The sequence below is a fragment of the Canis aureus genome, chromosome 3 (genome assembly GCF_053574225.1).
Source record: "Canis aureus isolate CA01 chromosome 3, VMU_Caureus_v.1.0, whole genome shotgun sequence".
NCBI lineage: Eukaryota > Metazoa > Chordata > Mammalia > Carnivora > Canidae > Canis > Canis aureus.
In genome coordinates this window covers 86,574,898-86,594,856 of record NC_135613.1, presented here as the reverse complement: position 1 = coordinate 86,594,856, position 19,959 = coordinate 86,574,898, and the positions used below count along the sequence as shown (strand labels likewise).

The 19,959-nt window shown below is 49.5% G+C and overlaps 1 protein-coding gene across 6 annotated transcripts in view; it reads left to right on the top strand.

The window, feature by feature from the left end:
* Window positions 1–19,959, top strand: part of OPCML (opioid binding protein/cell adhesion molecule like) — a 1,083,697-nt gene that overhangs the window by 984,271 nt on the left and 79,467 nt on the right. For 2 of the 6 annotated variants that reach the window (XM_077894222.1, XM_077894220.1), the window contains 4 exons: window positions 13,074–13,211; window positions 13,626–13,746; window positions 14,040–14,191; window positions 15,105–15,131. In XM_077894222.1, coding sequence (XP_077750348.1) covers window positions 13,074–13,211; window positions 13,626–13,746; window positions 14,040–14,191; window positions 15,105–15,131 — 438 coding nt within the window. The remainder of the gene's footprint in view (window positions 1–13,073; window positions 13,212–13,625; window positions 13,747–14,039; window positions 14,192–15,104; window positions 15,132–19,959) is intronic. The other 4 variants (XM_077894225.1, XM_077894223.1, XM_077894221.1 and 1 more) reach the window with 3 other exon arrangements.

Sequence of the window (19,959 nt, the reverse complement as noted above, 5' to 3'; positions counted from 1 at the left end):
AAATCCCAGGCACCCCCTGCCCAGCGACCAGGCTTCTGGCATCTGCCCTGTGTGGCATGGAATACAGCGACCCCTTCCAACCTCTGCATTTTCATCCGGGATCCTTCGATCCAAGCCTGCCTTGTTGGAACTCAGTCACTCCTTTGGTCCTCCTCGCTTTCCTTTCCCAGACTGATGTTGTCTGCCAAGAAGGCAGAGGCTCCTTGCGTCCCAAAGTAACAAAGACAAAAGTGACAAACTAGTCTGAGCAAATAGGAAAAAAAAATCTGGGAATTTTCAGAACTTTTCTCTCTTTCCAGGTCCGTTGTGTCAATTTTGACAGAGGCCTGCAGGGGCATATGTGACCACTAAGCAAAGGGAAACCCCACAAAGGCAGGCAGGAGGGTCCGCGGCAGAGGGTGAGGGGGATTCTGGAGGCTGACAAGACTGTTGGCTTGAACCTCCACATCGTCACCACCTCAATGTGCTGAGCTGTGTGGCATTTTGTAGAACCAGAGCCAACCCTGGTTTTCAAGGGTAGAAACAGGATTCGCACCTCCTCACTCCCCTACCCAGGGGCTTCAGGCCTTGCTCAAACGCTGGTTACTGTTCAGAGACTGATGGCAAGAGCACAGCATCCCTATGTCCTGGGCCAGAGGGACTGTCGTGAATTAGGTCGAGAGAAGAGCAGTGGCTAAGGAGTTAAGGAATAAACTGGGCCAGTGCCCTCATTGTGCAGATAAGGAAACTGAGGCTGCATGATGCAAAGTGGATTGTCCAGACTCCTAGGCTTCTTAGGTTGTCCAGAGAAACAGAACCAAGAGGATCTAGAGAGAGACAGATAAGACAAGATTTATTATAGGAATGGGCTTGAGCGGTTATGGAGGCAAGAAGTCCCATGCTCTGCCATCTGCAAGCTGCAAAATCAGGAAAGCTGGTGGAGTAATTCAGTCAGAGTCTACAGGTTGGAGAACCAGGTGAGCAGATGGTGTAAATTCCAGTCCCAAGGCCAAAAGCTTTAGATGGGGCACGTGGGGGGACCCACTGGTGTAAGTGCCAGAAGCTGAAGGTCCGAGAACCATGAGTTCTGGTGTTCAAGGGCAAGAGAAGACAGACACCCCAGCTCAAGAAAAGAGAGAGAATTTGCCCGTCCTCCATCTTTTTGTTCCCTTCAGGTGCTCAGTGGATGGGACAATGCCTACCCACATTAGTGGGCGATCTGCTTTATTCACTCTACTGAGTCAAATGCTAGTCTCTCCTAGAAACACTTCATGGACACACCCCAGAATCATATTTACCAGCTCTCTGGGCATCCCTTTGTTCAGTCAAGTTGACACATAAAAGTAACCATCACAAAGCCCCTCAGATCTTGTTGGGTCTGTTCAAGTGTAGCTGCAGATCAGTTCTGATGGGGGGAGGGGTGCAGGGGAGAGTTGGGTTGCAAGTCTGAGTGTTGGGCCTTTACTACTATCAAGGCCCCTTTCCTTGTGTCTCAGTGTCTGTCTTCTGGTTGGGAAGGATTAGCGAGGTGAGCCTCGTAGCTAAGAAGGGATATTTTTTAGCAAAGGCAGGGGAGGACAGAAAGCAGAGAGAAGCATCATTTTCCTGCATTTGGAGTGTACCCTCAGACCCATGAAATGGGTCACAAATCAGATAAGTGGATGATTAGTTATACCTATAAGACATTTCTCCAACCTACCCATCGAGAGGAGGGAAACAAGAACAGCTACTTGTCAAAATCTGCATGAATAGGATTCCTAGAAGAGAACGGAAAGAATTAATTTCCCCCATTAATACAAGACATTACCCTCAGACACACACAGTCCTTCATAATTGTCAAAACCTCTTTCCTCCCCATCACCGAGCAGCGACAGCACAATGACAGATGAGAGCCACCTTGAAATTGCGTGGTGTCTTTATTCTTGTGCCTGCATTGTCAAGACCCCAGATAAAGCTAAGGGTGGCCTAGGTCAATGCTGCAGTGTGCACGCCTGACTGCAGGGAACTTCTTATGTTGCCATCTAGGTCAGTGACCCTGAGTTTCTGGGTTGGAACTCTGCCCATCAGCACCACGGTCATTAGATTTCCAGAACTTAAGGAATTATGTTGGATTCCTGGTCATACTCTGTATTGCTAAGTTATGAAAGACTAGAAATGACCTTAGAAATAATCTAGTGCACGTTTCTATTTGATAGGAAAAAAAAATAGGTAAGGCTTGGGGTGCTAAAAACGTCTACTTGAAGTCACATAGCACGTTGGTGGCAGAGCTGGGGTTAGATCCAGGTCTTCTGATCTCTAATTCGGTACTTTTCTCCACTTACTCCGGCTCTTGGCAGAGTTGTAGAAGACCATGGGTATCGTGACTTCTATGAGGATGAGGCTAAGAAGGGAGGCCAGGAAGATAGATGTCTTTCGTGAGAGATTAGCTTAGTAAGAGTCCAAGTTGGATGACAAGAGGCACGCAGACTTGCCTAGAATAGCACAAGGTGCAGATACAGAGGGCCCTTGACGAGAAAGTTTCCCGAGGGACCCAGCCTCACATCAAGGGCTCTCGGCCCCAAGGGCGGAGACATTGCCCATTGAGTGCACAGCTCCTAATTCTTCCTTTCAACGGCCGCTATAGCCGAGTGCGTGAGCAGAGCTATCTCCCCGTGATGCTTCAGAGCTCAGGCCCTCCAGCTCGGTGAAGTGTGCAGAATGTCTCAGCCACAGCCTGCATGCCAAGTACGCTGCTTGGCTTAGTGGGTATTTTGCCTGGAAGCAAATACAAGGATTTCAAAAATATTAATGAACACTGATAATTAGCATCATTGTCATGCAGTTGTGCTGTTGGGAGCTACTCTGGGGAGAGGCTGAAAAGTAGAGAATAGGAGAAGAGGAAGAAAGAGGGAAAGCAGGAGGAGTCAGGCTGCGTCAAGGCTTCATCTGCAGACACAGGGCTATATTCTTCCTCAGAAGGGCCTCTCCCCAGGAGCCTGAAGAGGCCTTGCATCTGCTTCTGTGAGTGCTCTGGACCATCCTAACCATTTCAGAAGGCATAGGTCTGGTCTGCTCTCTGACCTGCCAGAACTTTGAGCCAGCATCTCTTAAACCCCAACTGGGTTTCCATCCTGCGGGCTGCCGTGTTGATGCCCTCACTCCAGTTGGCTCAGGCTCCAAGCAGCTGCTGTAGCCTGTAACCCCCCAGAAAAGTGCAGCTAGCTCATGAGCCTCAAGCTCAGAAAGAGAGAAGAAAGCACGCGGAGTCCATCTGGACCCTCGTCTAGCAGAGTCCTACGTCTGAGAATCTATGATCTCTTTGGGGGCTAGATCACTGTCTCTCATTAAATTTAAAAGTGTGGGTGTTGAGATAGCCCCACCGGCAGAGTGAGGTGCAAGCAGCAGCCCTGGAGGGTCCTGATGGTCAGGCTTTCCATGGGCTAACAGCACACTGCTGAGAGCAGAAGTGACTGTTAATGATGAGGCGTGGAAAGCAAGTGTCTGCTGAGAGTGCACCAGTCAGACTTGACTATATGGTCACCCTACTTATAAAAATAAAGACTCCCTGGGTGTTGCTTAATTAAAAACATTAATCCCCGGGGAAAATAAGGCAAGTGCAGTTGGTATTGGAAGCCAAGTGATAATTTCCCCCAAAGCACCAAAGCACCAAAGGGGTAAAGCATGCGGTCTGATGTTGCTTCGTAATTAGAAATAATTTGAAGAGTTTGGGCACTACTTGGTCCACAACAGATTCGGACTAATCAACTTGCTGTGAGCTCAAGAAGTCAAGTTTCCGAGCACTTCCTGGTGTTGGATGCTCATTGCCACACGGTGACATGGAGCATGTCCGCCCAACTGTCCAAAATACTATTTCCTTTGAGAACGTGGGCCTAGATGACGGGTCATTTCACTCCTGCTTAGGCCAATGCAAGCAAGGTCAAGTCAAATGTTCTTAAGACAAACATACACATAAATGAAAGAAGCCATTCAGTGCCATGATTCTTTTTTTTTTTTTTTTTTAAAGCGGTAGCTTATTTCAACTAAAGCACAGAATTCCTTCACTTTTTAGTTGTTGGTGATGAGATAACCTTGTTGGTTCAGTATGCAGATGAGAGTAGCGAAGGAAGAAACCCTGTAATAAATAAAAACTCTTCGAATATCCTCAACATTTTTTTTTCAGTGACTCTTCTGTGTCAGCTGTGCTTTCTAGAAGCCATGATTTTGTTTTCTTCAACCTTCATGTCTTTTTGGTCTGAATGGTTTATTTCTGTTCATATTTGGATACTTTCTAGAATATAAATTTTAGCTACTTTTTTAACCATGTCAGCTACTGTGTTCTCCAGATGGATTCAAAATTCTGCCCTCGGCCATTTGTCTGTCCGTATGTGAAATTCCAGCTGTCTCCCTTCTGCATCCTCATGGTGTCTATCTCCCTGTGTGGTTGTGTGTGTGTGTGCGTGTGTGTGTGTGTGTGTGCGCGTTCGACTCCTCTCTTCTTTATCTAGCATGCACTTGGAACTCCCGTTGAAAGACTGCGTGCCACATCCTTGCCAGTAGCTGGCTCTTTCTGTATTGCTCACTCAGGACTACTCTCTCTGGGTCAACGGAATCATCTAGATGATACAACTCTCGTGTCCCGATTTTATTTATAGCTAATGAACCCATCTCAGAGAAGAGAACACAAGGAAGACTAAACTGACTATGTGTCTTCACTGTGCTTTGGAGAAAAACAGCTCTGGCCTTGCTCTCACTTTGTGGATCCGGGCATCGCTATCCACTGTGGGCTGATGAGAGGCATCGACACTGTCAGGCCCTGGCCTGGTGGCCATTATCTTGCAGTACCGCAAGGTCCCCTTTCCCTGACTCACCTGTTGGCATCCCAACTGTGTGTCTCTCGTAGAGGCCAGTGGACAGTCACAGAAGGCCCTAACAGAGCTTCATGACTGCTAGGCCCTGAATGCCTTCTTGGCAGAGGATGCCTGGGAATCTCTAAGTGGAACTGGCACCTGGGAAATAAAGGCCACAGGAGCCCTCAATGTACTGACAGGGGGTGTCATCCCTGGTTGTGCACTGGAATCCCCTAGGCAGTGTTTAGAGGATGCCAGTGATGGGTTAGCTCAACCAGTCTGTAAGCAGGGGCACGAGAGTCTGTTTTTACAGTGCTCCTTGAATGATGCCGTGTGTCACCTGGGACAAGACCTCCCTCACCTCCTAGGCCTCATGGCAGAGAAGTTTCTTGACATTGCGTTCTCCTGTCCCCACCTACCAGACGAAACCCTTCAAATCCCCCGTCTTTGGCTAACGAGAGCCCATGTACCAGAATTGATCTTTCTGACCAGTCCTATTGAATGAGTCACGTGAAACCTTCTCTTCTGGTGTCATCGCAGCTGTCCCATCAGAAAATGGCAAAGACTCAGGGAATTCACCACTGCTAGGCAATTCCTTTGAGTCCCCAGTTCCCAGGAGCATTATTAATGTACTCTTTCCCCCACTAGAAGCTCACCTGACTTTCACAGTCACACATTGATCTTGTCATTAGCCAACTTACTATCAGCCTCAGGGAAGGCAGCCAGCAAGGCAGCCCCAGACAGGGGCAAATCAGCCCTCCCCTGGGCAGGGTCCTGGCGGCCACTGCCAGGGAAGCCCAAGACAAAGAGCTTCTGTCACCACCAGCAAGTGAGACGTTGACCCAGAGGCTCAGTCTCCAAACCAGAATGACTTTAGCACAATTCAATTGCTTGTATTAATTAAGGGAAAATGAAACAGTGGGTTTATCACACTTTTCATTAACTCCAATGCAGCGAAGGGATGTATCTGGGAGTTGGGAGCAAGCAAGGATGGAATATACTGCTGTCCACACTCCCTGGTTTAATTAAGGAGGGGGAGTCAGAGTTGCTTTTTGCCAACAGCATTCTTTTTTTTTTTTTTTTTAAGATTTTATTTATTTTGAGAGAGAGAGAGAGAGAGGAGAGAGAGGTTGAGCAGGAAAGGGGCAGAGGCAGAGGAAGAAGCAGACTCCCCACTGAGCTGAGCAGAGAGCCCAATGCCAAGGCTCAATCCCAGGACTCTGGGATCATGACTGGACCCGAAGGCAGATGCTTAACCAGTAGAGCCACCCAGGTGCCCCGGCCAACAGCATTGTAAGGAGAGTCAGGGGGTCAGGGAGGACAGAGAGGGTGGAGAAGGGCCCTGCAGAGAGAAAGAAAATTAAGTAGAGAGGGAGAATTTAGAGGGGATTCAGTTTCCGAACCCTTGGCCATTGGATGTATGTTCATCCTACATGAGATGCATACAGAGTCCAAGGAGGTGGAAGTTGTAGTCCCTTCTCGGTGCACTTGCAATTCAGACAGTGAGACCGCTACCATATAGGAGGTGAGCATAAACAGTACAAGGCCAAGGTCACATGAGCCAAATTGTCCCCAGTGCTGAGACTCTATTGACTCAAGCATGTTTCTGATGTGTCTGTTCTTTAAGAGAGGGAAGCTCTTGTGTTGGGAGGTATGTAATTGGGAATGGTGCCACGAGATCTCTGGGGAGGAGGGAGGAACCCACTCCCTAGTCTACAGGTTTCCAAAGTGCAGCTTCCCCTGTACTTCCTAGAAGGAATAGACCCCTCTTTTGTCTCAGTCGCCCTTTGTCTCCTTTGTGGATGATGGGTGACTAAGGTCATTGGTAAGGTTATTTGCTCTGGCGTCCATTGGACTCTTCATGAGGATAAGGCCATGGTCTAGAAGTGAGCCAGCAGTCCTGATTCTCCATCATCGTCCCGATCCACCTCGGCTTGGGTCGAAGGGCTCTCCGTACCCTGGACTCTCCATTCCAATATAGCCCTTATTCCCAGGTCCAGTGTTTGGCCCGTAGCACAGACCCAAGGCAAGTCCTCCTATTGCACAAGTCCGGATGTCTCTAGTTCATAGGGAGCAAGGCAAGAACCTGTGTCAGCTTTGGATGCCAAGCCCAGATTGTAGGCCAGCCTGACAGCAGTATAGCTGGTATTTTGATCTGTTTGTGTCACTTTATATGATCATGTTCTACTGGCCAGAATCCTGGAGAGAGATGGATGAGTGACAGGATACCAGCACACATCCCCGCGTGCACTTCTGACATCTGCCTTGCCCTACACGCCTCAAGGGCACAGACGCCATTGAGAGGGGCGTACTCCAGACAGTTCCTTTCCTTGGCCTTGTCTTGCTCCAGATTTCTAGGGTAGGATTTCCAGCAAACACTCAACATGCCAGCCAGCCCACACCTTTTTTTGAAGAATGATACTAAGCACTTCTCACAGGAGTCAAATCTCAGTTCCTTGAGGGCTTGAAAGAATGCCTAGTGGTGGTGAGTGGCCAAGAAGCTATTATCAGATGGATCAGAAAGCCGAGGTGTGGCCTAACAGCTCGGAAGCATTCACGGGATCACCTGGACATCGGATTCCCACTTCCCAAGTCCAGCATTAATAGGGAACATCTACAGCAGCTCCTCTTACTGAGCAGCAGGGAAATGTCCGTTCTTGCTCTTCCAGAAGCCCTACCCTGAGAGCCAGATGGACCGTGGGGAGCCCCATGTTCCGCACTCCCGGTGGCCTCCTTTCTTGCCCACCAGAGCAAGTATCTCCTGGCCGTGGCTTCATGAAGCCATCTGCTCTGCGTCAATGCCTCCTTAAATTCTGCCTCCTCCTCTGTGCTCTCATCCTCCTCCTGTTCTTTCACCCCAAGGCACCTGCCCCAGGCATGTGCCACCGTGAGCCGCCTCCTGACAGGCCTCATGGCAAAAGCTGTGACAGGGGCTGACATCTAACCTCACAGAGCGGTTTCCCGGGATAGAGCGGCAGCTTTCCACCGCGTAGGGGTAGGGACAGCGAGGTCGGGGCACCCAGAAGGCGACTTTTTAAATCATTTTAAAAGGAGGAGCCAGGCAGGGTTTGCCTCCCTGTGAGGTTGGTTGCTTTGGATGACGGGAGCAGTCTGGCACAGGAATAGGCCCCCCTCTGAAGTCACTCCTGGGGATCTCGCCCGGAGTGGGGGGAGGCTCTTCCGGCAGCGACAATACTCCAAAAAAATGGAAGACTAAAATTGTTGGCCCCTCATGGTGCTTCGAGCTGTAACATTCTGAGGAATTGCGGGAGCAAAGGGAGGACACCTTGCGCCTAGACTGGGCCTGCGCTGCCCCTGGCTGGAAGGTTGCAGGGGTTGGTGGGGCGAGAAAGGGGACAGTGGGGGACACCCCGAGTTTACTTGGGATTTCCTATCCCAACTCTTCTTCCCCGAAAGTCGGGTTTCCTCCAGCTCTAAAATACCTGAGCCACTGTGCCGCCGGAGGAGAAGGCTGGAAATACAATCAGAAACTGCAAACTGAGCTTAGGGAGAGAAGCGTAGAAAGCGCCCCTGTTCTGGGCCCGTGCAGTGTAGACCGCCCCAGGCCTGGACCCGTCCAGTGTGTCGTCCCTACACTAGCGCTGTCCCCCAGGCCTCTCCCCGCTGGAACAGGTGATGGTGGCACCGCAGGTCCCACCAGGGATCCCCCCCTTTGCAGCCGGTGCCTCCGGGTCTAAGCAGGTAGACCCGGCTCTCTTGGCTGGGGGGCCTGTTGTCCTTCTCAGCCTGTGCGAGAGCGCATCCCTGTAGACGGACCCGGGACCCACAGGACCATGGCCTCGCTGGGTGCCTGCACCCGGGGGCCTGGCCCAGGGGCCTTCGCGTCCCTTTGGTTCTTGTCCATCTTACCCTCACTAATGCCCTGAGTGGCACTTACCTTCTCCCAGGGGCTCGTCTGGGGAGAGAAGTGCACCCCCCCTTTAAAAAATGCCTTTGTGCCAGTGACTCAGAACCCCTGCGTTTTGCTGCCAGTCGCAGCCTCGGGGCGTCTGAACGCAGAGGGCGGCCGTGATGCGCTGGGGGTCGGCTGCCTCGGGGACAGGGTCGGCTGCCGCGTGGACCGCCGTGTTCCCAGGTGTGGTCGGAGAAGAGACCGGTGTGGTCCTCCAGCCCCTGTGGCTTCTTTAATCCCTTTGGAACGTGTCTTCGGAATCTTCCCAGGGGCACCGGGACATGCTCCCGGCCACCGCCCGCCTCTCCGCCCTGCTGCACCTGCAGCCCTCCCCGGCTGCCCTCCGCGCCCTCCCCGGCTGCTCTCCCCAGGTGCCCTCTGCACCCTCCCCGGCTGCCATCCCCGGCTGCCCTCCTTGTCCTCCTCGGCTGTCCTCACCGCCCTACCCCGGCTGCCCTCCCTGCCCTCCCTGGGCGCCCTCCCCGCCCTACCCGGGGTGCTGTCCCAACCCTACCCCAGGCGCCCTCCGCACCCTCCCCCGCCCACTCTGTCCTCTGCCCTCCTGGCAGCCTGCGAACAGGGTTGGCCCATTAGTCGCCTTCTGCTCCTCTCTCTGCCGCTGGGAGTGGGAATGGGACGTGGGGACGGAGCTGGAGAGGCCGGCGCAGGCATTAGATCCACTGTTTCCTGGGGCCCTAGGCACTTAGTGACCTGGATGTGTTCACCCGACGTCCAAAGCAGTGACTAGCCAAGGTCTCCATCACCTTCAGTGGTTCCGGGGGAGCAATTCCAACGTCCTCTCCGGTTTCTGAGCCAAGACCAGCCAGAGAAGGCTCGCGCTGCAGGAAGGCCTAGCGCTCAGCGAGGCGTGGGCCGCAGGCTCCAGACCCTTCCCCAGGCTCCACTCCAAGGAGGGTGTCTGTGGAGCTGCGGCCCCAAGCATCCCCGCGAGGGGCCTCAGTAAGCTTTGTTGACCAGGTGGCCACCTGGCAGATGCAGGTAACAGGAGCAGGTGACAAGAGAAGCTGAGGACAGCTGGCGGTGGGGCCTAGTGTTCCCACTCAGCCTGTGGGCCTCAGAGCAGCACCAGGGAGACCTCTGGGCGCTGGTGAGAGATGCAGAGCCCCAGGTCCTGCTCTAGACCTACTGGGTCAGAATCTGTATTTTTTTAGATCCCAGAGGAATTTATATGCAAATTAAAATCTGAGAGGCACTTACTTTATAGTACAAACTTGACAAAATTCATTTTCTCCCTTAACGAGGTGGTATTGTCCTAACGATCCCCATTTTACATAGAACGTTCTCTTCCTTCTTCCCTTTTTTGCTGTCATGTAATTGTCCCATAAAACCAGCATTACAGAAAACACATTCCCACGTTCCAGAGGGCGGGCGACAGTGTCGTCCCGTCATTCCTGGACGAAGGCCCCGGGCCCCGCCCGCTCACACAAATGCAGAGAATTACTCAGGGTCCAGGCGCACTGGCCTCCGTCTTCTTTGAGGCGATTCCTTCCTCTTGCAAAAGCCAACACTTCTAGGTTGACGGGCATCCATAAATCTGCCTTATCGGGGGCTTAAGACATGTGTCCGGTGTATACTGTGCAGCATGATACGGATCTATCTCATTCTCTCCAAGGAAAGGGGGTCGGTGACCCTGCCTGAGGCTCCTGCCAGGCCTCCTGCCGGTGGCTCTTTGTTTGGCCAAACACAGTGAGGTTTAATTACTTGCGGCAAATGTACTCTAGCACGTTTTGAAAAAATCGTGGCCTCTTAGTAGGAGGAAGGCAGACTTTTTGATCCTGTCACACTTTCTCATTGCAGAAAAGGTACACTTGGGACGTTGTTTTGGTGTGTTTGATTTCATTGTTAAACAATCCTTAAAAATACTTAGACTGGGGGGTGTCTGGGTGGCTCAGTCAGCAAAGTGTCTGCCTTTGGCTCAGGTCGTGATCCCAGAGTCGTGGGATCAAGCCCCACATCCGGCTCCCTGCTCATCGGGAAGCTGGCTTCTTCCTCTCCTCGCTGCTTGTGCTTTTTCTCACTATCTCTGCTACTATCTCTCTCTCTCAAATAAATAAATAAGATCTTAAAAAAAATACTTAGATTGGTCAACCAACATCATTTCAATAATTGAGGCTATTTTTATCTTTATAGACTTTCTAAAACAAGTGATCTTAGAATCTCCTTCGACTGTGAGGTTCTGTTAAATCTAAGAGAAATATGGAAGAAAAGATGAGAAGATGTTTCTATTCCTCTAATAAATATTGAGGAATTAGGATATGAACCAGCCTGAAAGATTAAATGTCTGCTGTTGTGGAGGTCTTGCACCCAGGATCACCACCCCGAGATCCTGGTGAATAGGGCCCTGCCCCAGCTCCAGGGGTGCCATGCTCTGAAGCGCCTTCCTTAGTATGTTCTAAGTCCTCCTCTGGTTCCTGGTAGCAGTCTAGGCTAGCTATACCATTCAGGAGGGACGCCCCCATTCTAGATGAGGGTATGACCTGTCCTGGACTCCATTTTCCCCCACAGGGTGTGTTTCCAACTTCTACACTCAGCTATTCTTCATATGGGTTCAGCCAGATTCCTAAGAGCACCAAACTTACATCTGTGTGCTGTTCTGGGACCTAGTCCACAGTTCCAGGTTCTACGAGGGTGGCGAAGGATTCCTCCACCTGGCAGTGCAGGATTTCTTTCATGTAATTGCATGAGATTGGGCTACCCAATGGTGCTGATATTGGATGACTCCAACTGTTTATATAGAGAGCGGACCCTTGAAAAATATTTTTCCAGGAAACCCACAATTGTACAGGAAACCCATCCCAAGTACATCTTGGGATGTACCTGGTAACTGATGGCAGAGCCTGGGTGGTTGGGACTTAGGGTAGGAGATGGGAGCAAGGAAGGCAACAGGAGCTGAAAGGCAAGTGGTCTGAGGAAATGGGCAGGGTGGGTGGAAACTCCCCAAGGCTCAGACTGGGAGCCAAATCAAGATGCTAAAGGTCCTGCCACCCTACCCCCTGCCCGTCACCCTACCCTTCACCTTCCCACTGTTCCACATACATAGTGGACCTAGACTTATTGACGGAACACCCATTCGGTAGCAGTATACCTATATGGGGGGGTGAGGAAAGTTATAAAGAGTGTTTATCCTCCTGAAAACTATTTTCACTCTAAAGCCTGGAGCACAAAAAAGAGTTAAGCAGCAGACCTATAAGAAATGCAAAGGACTGTCCTTCCTGGCCTTTGTGTTGGCTGAGTTTTCACTGGAGCCTGGTGCTTTGACAGAACTGAAAACATTTGGGGTTTCAAGACACAGAGTCTGTTCTCTTTGCACTGAACCCCACACGGCGTGGCAGGGGTGGGGTGGGGGGATAAGGGATAAGACAGAGGGGCCAGGTTGTTGTAAGACATATAATGGTGTTTGCAAACAATGTACATTTTGTGACCCCACAATATTTTGGATCATGAATTCCAAGCTTCACAAGTGCCTAGGAATAGGGCCTCCAGGCTCTAGGCTCTAGGCTGTTCTAGTAACCATGGATCCATCATTTGGGGCTACCACATTCATTTTATGTTGGCAAACATTCATTGAGCACTTAATGCATAGCAGTTATAAAATGCTTCTGTATTCATTCTTTCTCCAGTTCATCTTCTCCAGGACATGTTGAAACCAAACCAACCGATTTGTATCTCTCTGTATTAAACTATTAGATGGACATTTATCCTAGAAGTAGTTAGTAGTTTGTATGTTCTGTAGCCAAAGGAGGTGGACAGAGGGGGAGGGATAATCTCAAGCAGGCTCTACACCCAGCGTGGCTCCCAACTAGAGGCTGGATCCTGTGACCCTGAGATCATGACCTGAGCCAAAATCAAGAGCCAGACGCCTAACCGGCTGAGCCACCCAGGCACCCGGCAAAAGAATTTCTACATAATGAAAAATTAAGATACCCATACTAATATACTCTAAGGTTATTTCCACATTTTAAATTATATTATCGATCAGAACAAACCTCTTTAAAATATCAAAGTTTCATAATGTGCTGGGTATTTCACACGTATTCTCTTAGTTAATCCTCATAATATCAGAAACATAATGAAAATCTTTTCTTTTCAAATGGTCTGAAAAGTTAAAGTGAGTTGGACAAAAACGCAATGACCCAAGACTCAAGCAGAGAATTTCTTTTCCCAAATGCTGTACTATTTGGTCAACATGGTATCTTATACCCTTTGACTGGATGTTCAAATGCCATTTTTACAGCTTTTTTGTATTCCTTCCCCTACAAGCTCAAGATGTGACTATAGTTCCGTCCCTGGCTTCACAGTTTCTTGATTGTTTCTGTCTCTTTCTTTCCTCCCAGAAGGCCAGGGTTTTGTGAGTGAGGATGAATACCTGGAAATCTCTGACATCAAACGTGACCAGTCTGGGGAGTATGAATGCAGCGCCTTGAATGATGTGGCCGCACCTGATGTGCGGAAAGTAAAAATCACTGTAAACTGTGAGTTGACCCATTGTCATGAAGTTTCAGGGAAAAAGAGAACATAGGGACTGAGGGAACAAGCTGGTCATGGCAATGCCATATTCTGATCGCCCCAAATTGTTTCCAACAGGAAAATACTGTCTCAGACTGCTTTGCACCATGACTGTCCCCATTTGACATTTTGCCCCTGGAGTTTACCTGTGCCCATCAGAGCTTTTAGCTAATGGGGAGGATTGTTTGCTTTGAATTGGTTAGAAGGCTTGAGAAGATGCTGGAGTAAATGCAATATCCTCAACCCAGAAATTCTTTTCCCAAAATAAGCAGTTATTTCCTGGGAAGGTGGGGGTGGCACAAGAAATCCATTTGTACAGCAGGTGACTCAATGTGCCTTTCATCTGTTTCATGAAATCACTCTGCATTTTCCTCCTGCAGACCCTCCCTATATCTCAAAGGCCAAGAACACTGGTGTGTCCGTTGGTCAAAAGGGTATCTTGAGCTGTGAAGCCTCTGCAGTGCCTATGGCTGAATTCCAGTGGTTCAAGGAAGATACCAGGTACCTCGAAAATGGGAATAGAGCATACCTGATGCAGAGCTGATGGGTCATTCCCCACATGGAAAGGGAATGATAAAAGAAAGGGGAAAGATATGACAAAACCAAAATGGATTAGTCCCCTTTGTAAAAGAGACTCCTCTTAGAGCTAGAAACACACAAACAAACAAACATCGAGGACGCTGGCGAGTGGGGAAATGACCTCGTTTCAGAATCTGAGATTAGTTGTAGGGATCTCTGTCTGCTATTTCACGCTAATGGTAGAACCAGACCAGCAATACCTTCTCTTATTGCAGGCTAGCCACCGGCCTGGGCGGCGTGAGGATTGAGAACAAAGGCCGCATATCCACTCTGACTTTCTTCAATGTTTCAGAAAAGGATTATGGGAACTATACTTGTGTGGCCACAAACAAGCTTGGAAATACCAACGCCAGCATCACACTGTATGGTGAGTGCAGGAAGCCTGGATGCAGTGGGCTCGGCCAGGAGGGAGAGCTCCGGGGCTGTGGAGGGAGGAAGGCTCGATATGCTTGGCCTGTGTCCATCCATACTGCTCAACCCACCACCCTTTGATACAAAATGCTTCTCCCTATCATTCTCCTAAGCATGTGATACAGTGATGTTTGCAAAGGGATTGATATCTCCTGGTCCATTGAAAGGCAAGGTTTGCGCCTTACAAAAGGAGTAAACCCAATTCTGAACCAAGTTGAACAGTGGTTGCCGCAAAGAACACAGAACCGTGGAACAGTTCAACTGTAGTATCTAAAGGTCTGCGGGGTTAAGCTAGAAACAATTTTAAGATGCCTTCTTAGGAAGACTCTGTGATTCTGGGGGTTATAGTTATAGATTTCAACCGACTCAACTCCTGCCATCATGATTCTCATGTTGACTGCCATGTCATGTTCTCCCTCATTGGAGTGGATGGAGCAGTAGTCTGAGTCCTCATCAAGACAACTGTCCTGTCCACAGCTGAGCATCAAACCCTTCTCTGAAGGTCTTTCCCTCCCATATGGATGGAGAGGTCTCCAGAGCCCTGACTGGCTCCCTTGGAAGACCTTATCTCTCCCTCCCTCAGCCATTCCCCATTGCTACGTCCATGTCCTTGTGCAACACTTCACACCATGTGCCAGGGCCAGCTCGTTGTGATATTTTGCGTGTATATGTATTTGTCTATTTGCTGAGGTTTGGTTAGAGGTGAGCGGGATGAGAAGGTATTCATTTTCCCGTGTGTATCTCAGACCCTGAACGAGCTATCAGCGTTGACATTAACGAAACTTTGTCCACCAACCATCTGAAATGTGTGATCTATGTCTTTTGTTTTCTCTCTGCATTGTGTGTGCATTGTGCTGTGTGTGTCTTAGAAATAAGCCCCTCATCAGCAGTGGCAGGTGGGTACAGCATGTTCCTTCCTTCCTCTGCCTGCCTGAATGCCTTTGCTTTTGAATCTAAGCCTACTTCAAAGATAGGCTTGCCTGCTCCACCTCCCCGACTTATTTGTCCTTAGTAGATAGACTTCAGGGGATTTGGTTTGCACAGTTTAGGTGACAAGCATGTAGAATATGATGGCTTTCACATACACACTCATGTCAATACATATTTTGGGGAGGGGGTTTTCCCCCAAATCGATACACTTTGACTTGGTGGCCTGTAAAATAGATGAGTATTCTCCTACTTTTGCACATAGCAGCACCAAGGGGAACTGAGCCCAGAGATGAAATGGATTATCAAATGATGGTCTCCTTGGGAAAGTCACCCTAGTATGGACATTCTATTCTTTTAGCTCAAGGCAAAAAGGGATAATGAGTTAATTCTACAAACTTCATTTTAAAATAGAAGTATTGGGGGTCATTATTCATAATAATAGTAATAATATCCACCATTTTCCCAAATATTTACTGGTTTCTAGGCATTATGTTAGTACTGTACAAAGAAGGTTATTAAGTCCATTTTAATGACAAGTAAGACTAGCGAGGTTAAGTAGCACTGAAGTACATGTACCCGTGAGTAGGTGCTAGATGAAACCCAGAATGGGGCCCTCCATCAGATCCTGGGTGCACAGGGTGTGATGGACACACGTGCACACTCACATACTCGCATGTACCATTAGATGAAGCAGCAGCAGGTGCCAAGCTGTGCTTCCAGAGGCAGCAGCCTCACAGCCCTACTTCCCTGTAGTCCATCTCAGTCACATAAAAAAGTGGATTTTCCAGACCTGGAGTCAGCTCTGTGACTTTTCATAGCTCTGGAGCTAGGACAACCACAGGCCGTTAGTGCTGCCCAGGCCTTGAGATCTGTGAATGTCCATGTCTTGGTCTTGATAAAACTGAGGGAAGGGTAGGATGAGTATGATACTCTGACCTCATTCCGCCATCACCCTGTCAGTGGGGTCATGTGGGGTATTGAATGTGGTCAAGAGAGGAATCTTGGACTGACAACCAGGTAATCTAGGTTCTTGTGCCTCCCTACCACTAACAAGAAAGGTGTGTCATAGCAGATAACAACAGCAAAGGTATACTAAGACTGTAGTAGCCTGCTGGGCGTGCCATGACAAAGTCTCATCGGTTGGGTAGGCTTAAACAACAGAAATGTGTTTCCTCACAATTCTGGAGGCCAGGAGTCCAGGATCAAGCCAGGAAGATCTATCTATCTGTTTTTTTTTGTGACGGCTCTCTTCCTGGCTTGTAGATGACCCCTTTGTCCTCTCCTGGCCGTTCTTCTGAGTGTGTGTCATCAATAGAGAGATACAGACAGAAATGGCAGAGAGGGGAGGAGAAAGAGAGGGCTTTCTCGCATGTCTTCTTATTAGAACCCTAATGCTATGAAATCAGAGCCCTACCACTTAACCTCATGTAACCTTAAGTACTTCCTTGTAGGCCCCATCTCCAAATACACATTGGGGGTTAGGTCTTCAACACATGAATGTGGGGAGATATAATTCAGTCTATAGGGAAGCCATAGCTTCATATCCCAATTTGGCCAGCCACATGCCAACCACTTAATGTTGCTGAGCCTTACTGTCCTCATGTGTGCTATTGGGATAGCGATACCTTCTTTAGAAGGCTGGTGAGAGGACGGTGTAGGTCTTACAGAGAGAGAGCCTGACAGGTGTTGTGTTCAGATGCGTGACTTTGAGAACACACAAAGTCTTTGGGCCTCATCTGACTCAGCTAAAACTGGGGTGATACTTCCTGGCCTGCTGACTGTCATTGTGAATTACCTCTAAGACAATGTTTACCGTGGAGGCATGACAAAGTGGAACTGTTGTAGGAATGCAAGGTACCACGGTTACTTCTGCTGCTTGCCCACACTTGTGACACAGCCCATCTTATCACTGCTTCCCTTGGTACGGCTGCCAAGAATGTCGCTTGACTGGACTGTGCATCCCTTTCTTCCAGAGTCTTTCGTGCCCTTTACTGCAGCACCTCCAATCCTTGTAATCCACCCTGCTTCACCTGGTTGGTACCCACTGACCTTGCAGCATCCCTTCCTGAGGGAAGCCTTCCCTGACCTCTATGAGTAGGTCAGTCCTCCGTTGTACACCCTCTCACATGATGGTTCTGAAGGCTCTCTTACCAAGGGCACTCACTCGGATTCATTCAGCAAGTACCTGTCAGTACCTACTGCAAATAGGGCACTGGCACCGTTCTCAGTGAGGAGGACACAAGAGTCCCCAACAGCTACAGTCCTTGTCCTAGAGCTCCACTTGCTAGTTGCAATTATGCAGTTTGTTTGATTAAAGCCTTTCCTTCCTTTAAGCCTGTGTGCTCCATGAATGTAGGGACCATGTCTGGTTTGATCCTTAGAACCCAGCACACAGTAGTGGGTCAGAAAAATCTTATTGAATGACTGAACATGTATATAGAGACTGGAGGGTTGTGTTGGCATTGCCAGCAGCAGGAGTTCAGATGCCAGGGATGAAATATGGCAGGATGGAGTAGGGTCTATAGACTCAGAGCTTCTCTGAGGCCAGGCTGTGCTGCTCACTGGCTGAATGGCTCTGGGGGAGGCAATCTCAGTGCCTTATTTCTTTCATCAGCACAAGTATTTTAGAAAAGATGTCCTATGATTATCTGACACTATGCCTGACAGGAAATAGGTAACACAAGATCAGAATGACATTGTCCAGTTGACCCACCCTTTCTGCTGGCCATCAGTGTTCCTTCTAGTTCTCAGTATTCCCATAATTATGGCTAACTAGTGTTACCAACCACTTACTACATGCAGAGCCACTAGACTAGGTGTTCTATGTGTTTTATCTCATTTACTGACCCTAGAAAGTTAGTACTGTATTTATCCCGATTTTACAGAGGGTGAAATTGAGACATTAGGCAGGTTACTCAACTCATAGTGGCTTACACATGTTTGAGCTGAGATTTTAACCTATGTACTATGGTTCCAGTGTCTGAGCTCTTTCTCCTATTTTGATCCAACTCACCATACTTGGCAACCCAACATGGACATTGGTGGATGTCCTTCCAGATGGATACCCATGTCAACAATTAGCCTACTTGGACCCATTTCTCACACCAGCATCTCCCGTCTTCCATCTAAAATCCGAACCCATTCTGTAGTAAACATAGGGGTGCATAAATCTTTTTGAATTAGTGTTTTCATTTTTGCTGGGTAAATACCCAGTAATAGAATTAATGGATCATATGGTAATTCTTTTTTTAAAAAAAAATTTTGAGGAATTCTCATGCTGTTTTCCACAGTGGCTGCACTGATTTGCATTCCCAAGAACAGTGCATGAAGGTTCCTCAAAATAATTTACAAAAACAAAAAAGAAATCCGAGCCCATTCTTTTAAAGGATGATTTTTTACATTTACAGCCCATATACTCATACTTCCCCGATACACCCCCCACCCCTACATATGTCCTCAGGCATACCTTGGTGTTTGCCCTCAAAGACTATAGAATTGTTTTTGGAGACCCTTTTGACTCTGCACTGTGACCCCATCACAACACACAGTCATAACAGGTCTCTTGCACAAACACATCTTTATCTATTTCCTACCAACATGCAAAGAACAAGGGCAAGTGGGATGAAAGCAGTTTCAAAAGAACACATAAGACAAAGCCTGTGAGCCAGTGAGCTGGCGGACAGGTTGAGGCAGGGTGTGATGGGGCGGGCGGGGAGAGACACGCAGGTGGGTAGGCCACACGCAGAGACAAATCAGTGGTTGGTGCTGACATGAGGTGTTTCTTCCCGGCATGCTTGTTGCCGCCCCTTCAAAAGCCACAGCGACAGCACAGGTCAGGGAGGCAGAGTGCAGCTCAGAATGTCACTTGCGACCGCCCATGTGTGCCTTCGCGCCTGGCCCCCGCGGTCCTGGGAAGGCACCAGAACACTGCGAGAGCAGGAGCAAGGAAAACGGTGTTCTGGTCCCGACCCTGCTTCAAACAAAGCGATGCTCTCTGTTCCCTGGTTGCCTGTGAGATGTGAGAACAGAACAGGATGGACTGACTCCCAGCGGAGTGTTCTGGAGGGAAGCGGCAGTGGAGAGACAGCGCTGGTGACAGGTCTCCAGGACTGTCACCCGTAGCCTTGGAAATGGTGGCAGCTAAAATGTTGCTTCTGTGGGAAAGCCCCTTGCTCTGAGCACAGGGGAGGGCAACTGATGGCAGCACCGGCGCAGGCGGCTGGGGCGGCGGGCACCCCGGGGCGTGCCAGGCTGGGTGCTGCAGAGGCCCGGCCCTGGCCTCTGGGAAGCTGCCCCCTGCTCCCAGCGGCCCGACCCCCTTCGCCCAAGCCCCCGCCCTGAGAGCACATGGGGCACAGGTTCGGGACTTGGTCACACGGGCACTGCAGAGTGCCAGGCGGCCGGTGAGCCAGGTCAGGCCTGGGCTCCTGGCACTGGTGGGGTGGGGCGAAGGGCGCAGACCACGCGGAAGGGAGGGCTGCTGCACACCCCAAAATAGGCTGCTCACATCTATCTGCGAGATCGGAGCGATGCACAGGAGTTACGTTAAGAGCTAAGCATCAGGACGAGGGACGACTGGTAGGAACCTTGTCCTTGCAAGTGAAGAGGGCAAAACATGCAAGTAAAGGCAGCATCTGGCTCTGGGTTTTCCTTAGGCAGTGCCCCAGCCTCCCAGAGCAGCCGGGGCTCGGCCTACCCCACGGCCCCCCACAAGCCTTAAGGGCAGAATCTAGATTTCCTTTTGTTAATGGCCATGCTTTTGCTCTTCAAACTGGATTTCCTTCAGCTACGGGC